The sequence below is a fragment of the Doryrhamphus excisus genome, chromosome 10 (assembly GCF_030265055.1).
Source record: "Doryrhamphus excisus isolate RoL2022-K1 chromosome 10, RoL_Dexc_1.0, whole genome shotgun sequence".
Classification (NCBI taxonomy): domain Eukaryota; kingdom Metazoa; phylum Chordata; class Actinopteri; order Syngnathiformes; family Syngnathidae; genus Doryrhamphus; species Doryrhamphus excisus.
The window spans coordinates 4458350-4471468 of NC_080475.1; the positions used below are offsets into that span (position 1 = coordinate 4458350).

The 13119-nt window shown below is 40.3% G+C and overlaps 1 protein-coding gene across 1 annotated transcript in view; it reads right to left on the reverse strand.

The window, feature by feature from the left end:
- Positions 1–13119, reverse strand: part of LOC131136912 (G patch domain-containing protein 8) — a 64208-nt gene that overhangs the window by 17198 nt on the left and 33891 nt on the right. Inside the window, exon 2 of the mRNA XM_058084254.1 lies at positions 1773–1910. Coding sequence (XP_057940237.1) covers positions 1773–1910 — 138 coding nt within the window. The remainder of the gene's footprint in view (positions 1–1772; positions 1911–13119) is intronic.

Consider the following 13119-nt stretch of genomic DNA (forward strand, 5'->3'; position numbering starts at 1 on the left):
GTCAGCTAATCATAGCGATTTTGGCTAACTTTAGCTAGTAATGTTAGCTATCATCGAACGTCCGGTCACTTCAATTTCAAATATATTACTAATGAATAAATCATGCTTTTTTTTGGTTAGCTCAAGTTATGCTTGTTGTCAGCTAATAATAGCAATTTGGGCTAACTTTAGCTAGTAATGTTAGCTATCATCGAACGTCCGGTCATGGCTCTCCACTTTAATTTCAAATATATTAATCATAAATAAATCATGCTTTTTTGTGGTTGGCTCAAGTTATGTTTGTTGTCAGCTAATGATAGCGATTTTGGCTAACTTTAGCTAGTAATGTTAGCTATCATCGAACGTCCGGTCACTTCAATTTCAAATATATTACTAATGAATAAATCATACTTTTTTTTGGTTAGCTCAAGTTATGCTTGTTGTCAGCTAATAATAGCAATTTGGGCTAACTTTAGCTAGTAATGTTAGCTATCATCGAACGTCCGGTCATGGCTCTCCACTTTAATTTCAAATATATTAATAATGAATAAATCATGTTTTTTTTGTGGTTGGCTCAAGTTATGCTTGTTGTCAGCTAATGATAGCGATTTTGGCTAACTTTAGCTAGTAATGTTAGCGATCATCGAACGTCCGGTCACTTCAATTTCAAATATATTACTAATGAATAAATCATGCTTTTTTTTTGGTTAGCTCAAGTTATGCTTGTTGTCAGCTAATGATAGCAATTTGGGCTAACTTTAGCTGGTAAAGTTAGCGATCATCGAACGTCCGGTCGTGGCTCTCCACTTCAATTTCAAATATATTAATGAATAAATCATGCTGTTTTGTGGTTAGCTCAAGTTATGCTTATTGTCAGCTAATGATAGTGAATTTGGCTAACTTTAGCTAGTAATGTTAGCTATCATACACAGTGGAACCTTGTTGTTGTACTATATTAGTCCTGGTCTATTATATTGGTTAATATGAGTGTGAAGGTGACTATAGGGGTGTTATTTCATGTCTATAGGGCTCTAATAATGTTAAAAACCACAGTTAACAGGTTTTCCATACTCTTAATTATGCAGATATTCCATTTATAAATAAGGAATCATAGTTACTTTATTATCCAATTTGTGCTTCTTTATTTCGTATTATTTGTAGTATTTTTTTTTCTTTTGGTGTACTATATTCCAATATGTTTTTTGCATTTATTTTAATTAGTATTCATTATAATTTAAATTTTTTGTGTATGTAGTAAGAATGATTTATTATATATGATATAGTATTTATGAAGTGTCTATTTGGAGTATGGTAGGCTCACTTCTTCTTCTTCTGCACGTGCATCTTTTTGAATACATCCTGTTCTTCAAAGATTGCACCGTATTGAAGATTGAAGATTTTGACCGGAGAATGAGTAACTTGATTAAATCACCCTTCTTCTCGTCACCCCCCCCCCATATTCCAAGTCCATCCTTCTAATGTACATCAGTGTACATCTCTGCCCAAAGCCTCATTCTTCATCAGTAATGTCACCGGCACTCCTAAGACATCTTCCTAAGGCCATGTGCTTCCTGCTGCGGTCTAAGTACCCAAATCTATTCCTCCTGCTCACATCAAATATTAATTGCCCTTCATAACTCTCATCTCTCTCGTTTCTTATTAGTTTCTGCTGATTGAAATTGGAATCCGCTGAGCTTGTGTGTGTGTGTGTGTGTGTGCTTGGGATGATATGCTGCAGCTCTCGGATCATAGGAAAAATGCCCGCGCCACGCACGAGCATCCCCGTCGCGTACCTGCTTGTGAGCGTGGTCGTAGGAGTTGATGTGGTTGTCAAACTCTTGGTGTCTCAGGTACTGCTTGTCACACAGCTCGCAGTAGAAAAGAGACTTCAAATCCTCCACTGAACAGCCCACAGCCCGCTCGGCGCGCTCCTGCGGAAAACAAGGAAAAACGACAAGAGCGAACGAGTGAGATAGGCAGTAAAACAACAGCGTTAGCCATTTAGAGCAAATCTCCATCGCTGGTAATAATAGCCCTGACGTGTGCGCTCGCTGCCTATAGCCGCTAAACGCTATCACGTCCAAATCATTTGCAGCACCTTCTGCTGGAGGTTGGACAAATACAACAAATCCGAGCGCTTGTGGGAACTTGAACCTGGTGACACCTTTCACTTAGGATATGTTGCCATGTTCAGGACTCTCAGTCGGGGTGGTGACGCCGGGGGACATATTAGCATCATTGCATTTCAAAATAAAGGCCACTTTTTTAGAAAATAAGGGCAAACCCAGATTTTTTTCTACCTTTTTTTGGCCTGGTGCGACTTATACTCTGGAGCGACTTATGTATGTTTTTTTCTTCTTAATCATGCATTTTTGGCCTTGTGCGACTTATACTCCGGAGCGACTTATGTATGTTTTTTTCTACTTAATTATGCATTTTTGGCCTTGTGCAACTTATACTCCGATACTCTGGAGCGACTTATGTATGTTTTTTTTCTACCTAATTATGAATTTTTGGCCTTGTGCGACTTATACTCCGGAGCGACTTATGTATGTTTTTTTCTACCTAATTATGCATTTTTGGCCTTGTGCGACTTATACTCCAGAGCGACTTATGTATGTTTTTTTCTACCTAATTATGCATTTTTGGCCTTGTGCAACTTATACTCCGATACTCTGGAGCGACTTATGTATGTTTTTTTCTACCTAATTATGCGTTTTTGGCCTTGTGCGACTTATACTCCGGTGTGACTTATGTATTTTTTTTTCTACTTAATTATGCGTTTTTGGCCTTGTGGGACTTATACTCCGGTGTGACTTATGTATGTTTTTTTCTACTTAATTATGCATTTTTGGCCTTGTGTGACTTATACTCCGGAGCGACTTATGTATGTTTTTTTCTACCTAATTATGCATTTTTGGCCTTGTGCGACTTATACTCTGGTGCGACTTATGTATTTTTTTTTTTTACCTAATTATGCATTTTTGGCCTTGTGCGACTTATGTATGTTTTTTTCTACCTAATTATGCATTTTTGGCCTTGTGCGACTTATACTCCGGAGCGACTTATGTATATGTTTTTTTCTACTTAATTATGCATTTTTGGCCTTGTGCAACTTATACTCCAGTGTGACTTATGTATGTTTTTTTCTACCTAATTATGCATTTTTGGCCTTGTGCGACTTATACTCCGGAGCGACTTATGTATATGTTTTTTTCTACTTAATTATGCATTTTTGGCCTTGTGCAACTTATACTCCAGTGTGACTTATGTATGTTTTTTTCTTCTTAATTATGCATTTTTGGCCTTGTGCAACTTATAGTAGTAGTAGTAGTAATAGCCCTTTATTCTTGTCACTTATACAGGAGTACAAGCGAAATAGTGCAATCATGCATCCATACATATACAACATACTATGCAGTGAGACAAGGGCTGACAGGACAGGATGATTGGGCGATGAAGGGGGGGAAGAAGGGGAACAACACCAGGAGAGGGGAGGAAAAAAAACAACAACTCCAAACTAGACTCCTTGTTGTATACTACTGTCTGAGGTACGAGTACTAGAGTCATGCTACATCTTAATCTTCTGTAACCCATCTGGTCCGTTCCCGCACACACCAGGGGGCTCGAACTGGTGTCAATTTGATGCCCAGCGTGACTCTGAAGGCATCAGGGAGTAGGGTTTACCAACGCACCAGCTCTTCTCACTCACCCGCGAAAACCTCACTCTCATCCAGGTCACGGCACCAACACGGTCCACCGAATGAGAGTCGACAGCGCAAGCCGTCAAGCTAAAAGCCGATGTCCAAGCGCGACTCTTAAAGGGATAGCTCCGATTTTTTTACATGTAGTATGTATAACATAGTGGGCGGCACGGTGGTCTAGTGGTTAGCGTGCAGACCTCACAGCTAGGAGACAAGAGTTCAATTCCACCCTTGGCCATCTCTGTGTGGAGTTTGCATGTTCTCCCCGTGCATGCGTGGGTTTTCTCCGGGTACTCCGGTTTCCTCCCACATTCCAAAAAAACATGCTAGGTTAATTAGCGACTCCAAATTGTCCATAGGTATGAATGTGAGTGTGAATGGTTGTTTGTCTATATGTGCCCTGTGATTGGCTGGCCACCAGTCCAGGGTGTACCCCGCCTCTCGCCCGAAGACAGCTGGGATAGGCTCCAGCGGTACAGAAAATGGATGAATGGTACTTAGTTGCTGTGGCAGAATGCAGGTTAATCCTGTCATGCTTTTATATTGAAGCTTACTTTGCACTGAACAGGAAGTCATTGTGTGCATGTTTCAATGTTGCTCTTTCATGCTGCTTAGCAATAATGATGAAGTTAACAAATGGAGCTGCAACAATTAATTGATTAATTGCTCCTTTTTTCCTCCCACATTCCAAAAAAAAAACATGCTAGGTTAATTAGCGACTCCAAATTGTCCATAGGTATGAATGTGAGTGTGAATGGTTGTTTGACTATATGTGCCCTGTGATTGGCTGGCCACCAGTCCAGGGTGTATAGACAGCTGGGATAGGCTCTAGCATCCAGCCAATCACAGGGCACATATAGACAAACAACCATTCACACTCACATTCATACCTATGGACAATTTGGAGTCGCTAATTAACCTAGCATGTTTTTTTGGAATGTGGGAGGAAACCGATTGTGCTTCTTTATTTTGTATTAATTGTAATACGAAACACAACAACTTTTTGGTAGTAGTATACATCCTTTTTGATTTGTGTCCTGGAACTTTCCTGACACTTCTAATTTATTTCCCTCAGTTTCTTTGTTCTGTTTTTAGTATCTATTGTTAAAAGACTGCAACTTCTAACCCCCCCCCAACCCGCCCAGATCTGCAGATTGAGAAAAGACAACAATCATCCATAATGCACCGCTAGGTCCTTTTGTGTGTACTGTACTATACTGTACATGCAGTGTGTGTGTTGCAAATCAGAACAAAAAGCAGTCCAGATGCATGTAAAAAGAACAAGGACACAACAGTGCACAAATGTCACACGGACCCCAGGGGATACATCACTAGCTTGCATGCTCACATCAGCTACAGGCTTTGTTTCTCTTGGTCTGAAGGCATGCGGGCTCGTGCACAATATACTTGTCTGTGTGTGTGTGCACGTGTGTGTGTGTGTCCAGAAGGTATGTATGTGTGTGTGCATTCATTCCATGCTCCGCTTCAGAATGTAATTTCCCTCAGGCTAGGGGCTGCCAATAAACACTATTGAATTCTGTTCTACACTGACATGATGGGAATTTAATTTGAGCTTGTCACTTCTTTCTATACTTCTACTTTTCCAACTCTCAGTCTATCCTTCTCGCCACACTCGTTATACCCCCCCAGTTTTATAGCCCTCCATTTGCCCTTTTCTCCTTCTGTCTCACGCCTTCTCTATGAAGCGAGGCCGGGTCATACGGTGACAGTCTATATCACACCGACTCATGACTGGATTATTACCGCTGAGACTAATGAGCCCCGATGTGCATATGAAGGTGATTTTAATTAAAAAAAATGAAAAAAAAAAAAAAAACTCAGGTACACTGTAGGAACAAAAGTATTGGGACATTTTTTACGCATTACAGGAAGTGATAATAGAAGAAACAAAATTATGGCGTCCACTTTTCTTTCTACAGCGCTCAAAAGAAAGCATGAATGTCAAATTATATCCACTTCAAGCACACCTTAATGGTGTTTATTATTATTCTCCCTATGCTGGAGCCTATCCCAGCTGTCTTTGGGTGAGAGGCGGGGTACACCCTAGACTGGTCGCCAAATTTTTTTTGCCTCTGTATGTGTACATTTTCTGCTTTGCGTACAATATGGCGTTGTTAAGGCGGCACGGTGGTCGAGTGGTTAGCGCGCAGACCTCACAGCTAGGAGACCAGGGTTCAATTCCACCCTCGGCCCATCTCTGTGTGGAGTTTGCATGTTCTCCCCGTGCATGCGTGGGTTTTCTCCAGGTACTCCGGTTTCCTCCCAGATTCCAAAAATATGCTAGGTTAATTAGCGACTCCAAATTGTCCATAGGTATGAATGTGAGTGTGAATGGTTGTTTGTCTATATGTGCCCTGTGATTGGCTGGCCACCAGTCCAGGGTGTACCAGGTAAGTTGGGATGTCATTCACATTTTTAACTTTATATACCTTTTTAACCTTTTATACATTTTAAGAATTTTTTGTTTTTGTGTTACTACCCCAACCTTCCATAAGTGGGTGAAAAATGACCTGGTCAGGTTGTTTTATTGAAATATCTTTGTAATGAAAATTTTTTATCAATTCATATTCCAGGTATTCCTCAAAAAACATGTTTTTGATATCATGCCATTCACATTTTTAATGTACCTTTTATACATTTTAAGAAATTTTTGTTTTATGTTACTACCCCAACCTTCCATAAGTGGGTCAAAAATGGCTCAGTCAGGTTGTTTTCATGAAATATCTTTGTAATGACATTTTTTTCCTTAATTCATATTCCAGGTATTGCTGAAAAAACATGTTTTTGATATCATGCCATTCACATTTTTAACTTACCTTTTATACATTTTAAGAAATTTTTGTTTTTATGTTACTTCCCCAACCCTCCATAAGTGGGTCAAAAATGACCCGCATGTATTTTCTATGGAATCCAATCGGAACCTTTGATTCTTATAAACCTATCAGGAATAAATGAACCTAAATATAATACTAAATATCATACAAGTGATTATTCCTAACCAAAATAGCAAAATAGGCATAAAAATGCATTGATTCTAGTATTGGGTCATTTTTGACCCACTTATGGAAGAGTGTAGGGGTCCAGTCACTCGTGCATTTAAGGGTTAAAGGTACAGGATCTACTCAGATTGGGACCAGATGAGAATCACCGATGGAGATCATTTGCAGTCAAAATGGGTGAGGAGGCTGACGGGAGGGCTCCACACAAAGGTAAGTAATATACATTGATCTTGTGTGTGTGTGTGTGTGTGTGTGTGTGTGTGTTATCGATTTTCTTGCAGACTTAAAGTCATGACCAGGAAATGATGCAATCACCCAGAGCAGCCCTTTTTCTGAGTGCTCAGAGAGAGAAAAGTGTGTGTTTGTTCCTTGTTTGGATTCATGCAATCTAATTGTGCAATTATTCATTCATTCATTTTCTACCGCTTTTTCCTCTCGAGGGTCGCGGGGGTGCTGGAGCCTATCCCAGCTGTCTTTGGGCGAGAGGCGGGGTACACCCTGGACTGGTGGCCAGCCAATCCCAGGGCACATATAGACAAACAACCATTCACACTCACATTCATACCTATGGACAATTTGGAGTCGCTAATTAACCTAGCATGTTTTTGGAATGTGGGAGGTAACCGGAGTACCCGGAGAAAACCCACGCATGCACGGGGAGAACATGCAAACTCCACACAGAGATGGCCAAGGGTGGGAAAAGACAAAATAAGAAGCCAAAAAGTTACCACTTCCACACAAAATAGGAGGAGAACTCATTAATTCATTCATTTTCTACCGCTTATCATCACGAGGGTCGCAGGGGGGTGCTAAAGCCTATCCCAGCTGTCTTCTTACGGCGAGAGGCGGGGTACACCCTGGACTGGTGGCCAGCCAATCCCAGGGCACATATAGACAAACAACCATTCACACTCACATTCATACCTATGGACAAATTTGGAGTCGCTAATTAACCTAGCATGTTTTTTTGGAATGTAGGAGGAAACCGGAGTACCCGGAGAAAACCCACGCATGCACGGGGAGAACATGCAAACTCCACACAGAGAGGGTGGAATCGAACCCTGGTCCTCCTAGCTATGAGGTCTGCGCGCTAACCACTCGACCGCCGTGCCGCCAATTGTGCAATTATCCGTATGAAAATAAGGTAGGATGTACTGTACATTTATACACAAAGTATTATCTTTCGCTGTTATGCCCCAATTCACATATGCAATACATATGATTCATTCACGTCTCTAATGAAGAAAATCAACCAAAATCCCAAACATGTCATTTAATATGTTAAGGCCACAACGCAAGCGAGAAAGTCACAGCTTTTCACGCATAGCAAGCTAATGATATACAATATATTCATGAAAAAGATCCCACGAGGGACCTCTGGTTGTGCAGCAGATTGAAAGTGTGCGGTATAGAACGTATCCCTCCCTTACAGCACCTTCATACATCTTCATTACTTCACTGTGCGCTCCTAAAAAAAAAAAAAAAAAGCAACGCAAACATCCCATTTAAAATGCAACAAAACTTTTACTTTCCCGTGCCGCCGCTTTGATGTCAGTAATCATCCCTCGCGCCGCTCGTGTACAAAAGGCACGCCAGCAATCATCCGCGGTCACGTTTATCATTTGAATTTCACCTTCTCAAACATTTAAAATGAATTAATTGCTCACAGCATTGCAGTACTATTTTATTCTTTTTAAATACTTGCCTTTCGTAATAACCAAAACTTGCACACAAAAAAAATAGGGCGAAACTAGCTGCATAATTAATGCAAGAAAAAGAGCCCAGTAAAAAACCAAACTGGTGTTATTATATTCTCTGTGTTCTATGATATTAATGTCTACGGAGAGGATTTTGATTGCTACCATAGCAACTGAAGCAGTGATGACATATCATGTAAACCTTATAGCATACTGTAATGTAAACATCATAAAGTTATGCAAACATTTATGCGCAACATCATGTCATTAAAAGCACCATGTGTGACACACTTTAATATAGTCAGCATTTGAAGGTCCCCCCTATTATGCAAAATGGACATTTTAAATATGTTAAGTCCGTAATATGTGTCGGTTCAAGAAGAGTGGTGAGCGAGGCAGCTACTGTCATTGGCGCTGACCCGGACAGTCTGACATCCGTGGCAAAACAAAGGACACTAAGGATGCTCCTTATATCATGGAGAACCAGCATCATCCAAAGTACGGCATCATTTCCCGAAAAAAGTGGCAGATTACTATCACTGTCGTGCTACACTGAAAGACTGAGCAGATCATCCCTCCCCCACGCCATTCGACACACAGGGCTGGGCTTTTTCAATTACGATATTATTGTTGTTTTTGTTATTAGGGATGTCGGATAATTATCGGCACTGATAATCATCGGCCCGATATCGGAATAAAAATCGGTTCTGCTCCCTTCCATCATGGAGAACCAGCATCATCCAAAGCACGGCATCATCTCCCGAAAAAAGAGCAGTTTCAGTGGCGGATTACTATCACTGTCGTGCTACACTGAAAGACTGAGCAGATCATCCCGACTCCACACCATGCGACACACTGGGATGGGCTTTTTCAATTATGATATTATTGTTGTTTTTGTTATTATTTTTGTTATGTCGGATAATTATCGGCACTGATAATCATCGGCCTTATATCGGAATAAAAATCGGTTGATATCGATATAAAAAAAATACTGTATACAACACATATGTGTTCATTCAAACCACAGGAGATATGTCATCTATCAGCTGATATCGGAATACAAATATCGACATATTGGGGTTTTTTTTCGCAAAAAAGCCAATTTCCGTCATCCGTCAATTTGGACGTGATCTGTCCCATATTTATTTGTTTATTTATCCTTATTCTATTTTCCTATTTTTCTTGTCTCTCATGTCTTGCCTTTGTTGTGATTAAGTTCATTATGACATTTCTTAGAGCAGATGCCGTTACTGACCCACCGCTAGCTAGCCGAGCCAGCTTTAAAAACCGAAATAAATAAATGAAAGGCTTCTCTACACATCTTAAAATAAAGTTGTTAACTTTGCCAGCGATCTGCTACAAACATGGAAATTTGACGGGTGTATTTTCTTTTACTCTCGATGCTACTGTTAGCTCACTTAGCTATTGCTAGCGTTTGTGTCTTCCTGTTCCACTCTTGTTACATTTGCGTATTTTTTCCTGGAGTAAAAAGTCATAATACTTAATACATAATACTACTTTTGTCTACTACTACTACTAGTACCAATGGTCACATGGGTCCCCGCTTTTCTTAACCGTCTCAGGCAATGCATGTTACGATGTATCGATTAGGAAGTAATCAGAGATTTCGAGTTGAAAGTAAGAAAAGAAAAATCGGAAAGAACATTGGAAAAAAGTCATAATATTCGAAGAACAAAGTCGTACATTTTCGAGAAAAAAATGTATAATTTGCAGCTATGAAAAGTGAGGACTTCTGTGAATTTTGACCTTGGGCATTTGGAGGCTAGCTAGGCTAATCTGGCTAAACTACTCTATTTTGCTGCCACGTTATACAGTGAAGAAAATAAGTATTTGAACACCCTGCTATTTTGCTATTTCTCCCACTTAGAAATCATGGAGGGGTCTGAAATTTTCATCGTAGGTGCATGTCCACTGTGAGAGAGATAAACTAAAAAGAAAAATCCAGAAATCACAATGCATGATTTTTTAACAATTTATTTGTGTGATACAGCTGCAAATAAGTATTTGAACACCTGTGTATCATCTAGAATTCTGACCCTGAAAGACCTGTTAGTCTGCCCATTAGAAGTCCACCTGCACTCCATGTATCATCCTGAATCAGATGCACCTGTTTGAGGTCGTTAGCTGCATAAAGACACCTGTCCACCCCATACAATCAGTAAGACTTTAACTTGTAACATGGCGAAGACCAAAGAGCTGTCCAAAGACACCAGAGACAAAATTGTACACCTCCACAAGGCTGGAAAGGGCTACGGAGCAATTACCAAGCAGCTTGGTGAAAAAAGGTCCACTGTTGGAGCTATCATTAGAAAATGGAAGAAGCTAAACATGACGGTCAATCTCAATCGGAGTGGAGCCCCATGCAAGATATCACCTCGTGGGGTCTCAATGATTCTAAGAAAGGTGAGGAATCAGCCCAGAACTACACGACAGGACTTGGTCAATGACCTGAAAAGAGCTGGGACCACCGTTTCCAAGGTTACTGTAGGTAATACACTAAGACGTCATGATGTGAAATCATGCATGGCACGAAAGGTTCCCCTGCTTAAACCAGCACATGTCAAGGCCCGTCTTAAGTTTGCATATGACCATTTGGATGATACAGAGGAGTCATGGGAGAAAGTTTTATGGTCAGATGAGACCAAAATAGAACTTTTTGGTCATAATTCCAATAAGCGTGCTTGGAGGAAGAAGAATGAAGAGTACAATCCGAAGAACACCATCCCTACTGTGAAGCATGGGGGTGGTAGCATCATGCTTTGGGGGTGTTTTTCTGCACATGGGACAGGACGAGTGCACTGCATTAAAGAGAGGATGACTGGGGCCGTGTATTGTGAGATTTTGGGGAACAACCTCCTTCCCTCTGTCAGAGCATTGAAGATGGGTCGTGGCTGGGTCTTCCAACACGACAACGACCCGAAGCACACAGCCAGGAAAACCAAGGAGTGGCTCCGTAAGAAGCATATCAAGGTTCTAGCATGGCCCAGCCAGTCTCCAGACCTGAACCCAATTGAAAATCTTTGGAGGGAGCTCAAACTCCGTGTTTCTCAGCGACAGCCCAGAAACCTGACTGATCTAGAGAAGATCTGTGTGGAGGAGTGGGCCAAGATCCCTCCTGCAGTGTGTGCAAACCTGGTGAAAAACTACAGGAAACGTTTGACCTCTGTAATAGCAAACAAAGGCTACTGTACCAAATATTAACATTCATTTTCTCAGGTGTTCAAATACTTATTAGCAGCTGTATCACACAAATAAATTGTTAAAAAATCATGCATTGTGATTTCTGGATTTTTCTTTTTAGTTTATCTCTCTCACAGTGGACATGCACCTACGATGAAAATTTCAGACCCCTCCATGATTTCTAAGTGGGAGAAATAGCAAAATAGCAGGGTGTTCAAATACTTATTTTCTTCACTGTAAATAAAAACGGCTGATTTTCTGTGACATTTAAATTTACTCTTTGCGAGACTTTGTCTCGTAAATGTACCACTTTTATTCTCGAAATCTCTTATTTTTTCCGATGCAGCCCTGACACCAATGAGGTTAAAAAGGTTTTAAAAAAAGTCTGAATCCTGAGAATAAATAGCGTCTAGACAACATCCCGTTTGTTTAAAAATGATTCCGATGAGCGTGTTGACAATTTCGAATCTATAAACTCAGAACAGATGACATTTGGTGAAATTCTGACAACTCCTAATTGCCCGTGTAACAATTCAGTATGCAATTTATAAATGTTTATCAAGCGCAATTAGGCCTTTAATTATCCTAATCCATAATTAGCATCCTAGCCTGGACAGTGTAATGAATAGAAACAATTTCATTTGCGCTGGCAGATTTGTTTCCCTCTCTCGTTTTCTCTGCGTTTCACACGTTCATTTATACATGCAAAAGTTTGATGCCGTGCTTTCTTGGCTATTTCTATGAAGCTTGCAACGATAATGACCTGTAGAACTCGGCGTTAGACACACACACACACACACACACAGAGTGCCAAACGAGACAGCAGAGTGTTAATGAGCTGATATTTACAGCCCTAATGCATCTCTCTTGACTGCTTTTATTATGCCTTCATGGCTGCTTCCCCCCAGTTATTTATTTGATGAATGTGTGAGGATCTGCATGCATGTCCTCGCTAATGCCTTTGTCTCTTGTCTGCGTGCTTCTGTCTGACATTGCTTTGCATGTTTGCGTGTCTTTGTTTGCATCACACCATCGCCTCTTAGTCAATTTTAGACATAGGGTAGTAAAAAATAAGAAATATATATGAATAGCGGTGGGTGTCCGCTGTGGCGGCCCATTAGGGAGTCACTCACATGATTTGTTTGGATGAGTTTTTTTGGGCAAAATTCACCCAAAAGTGTAGTTCCAGGAAACGGAGAGGGTTCCCGGCGTCTCCAAGGATGCCCTGGTTTGGAGTGGTCAAAGTTATGAAGGTGTGTTCAAGTCAAATAATTATTTATTATTGCTGTGATACTGTAACAACATACAATACAAATACACAAATAAATGATAAGTAAAGTAACGTAACTCATATTACATAAACATAATGATGAGCCAAAGCCACATTACATACAGAAATCTACAAGGAAATTAAGTAAATATGACACTTATTCGAACAATAGTTAGCATACTGGTCAATGGTCAAGCTAACACAAATAAATGATAAGTAAAGTAACGTAACTCATATTACATAAACAT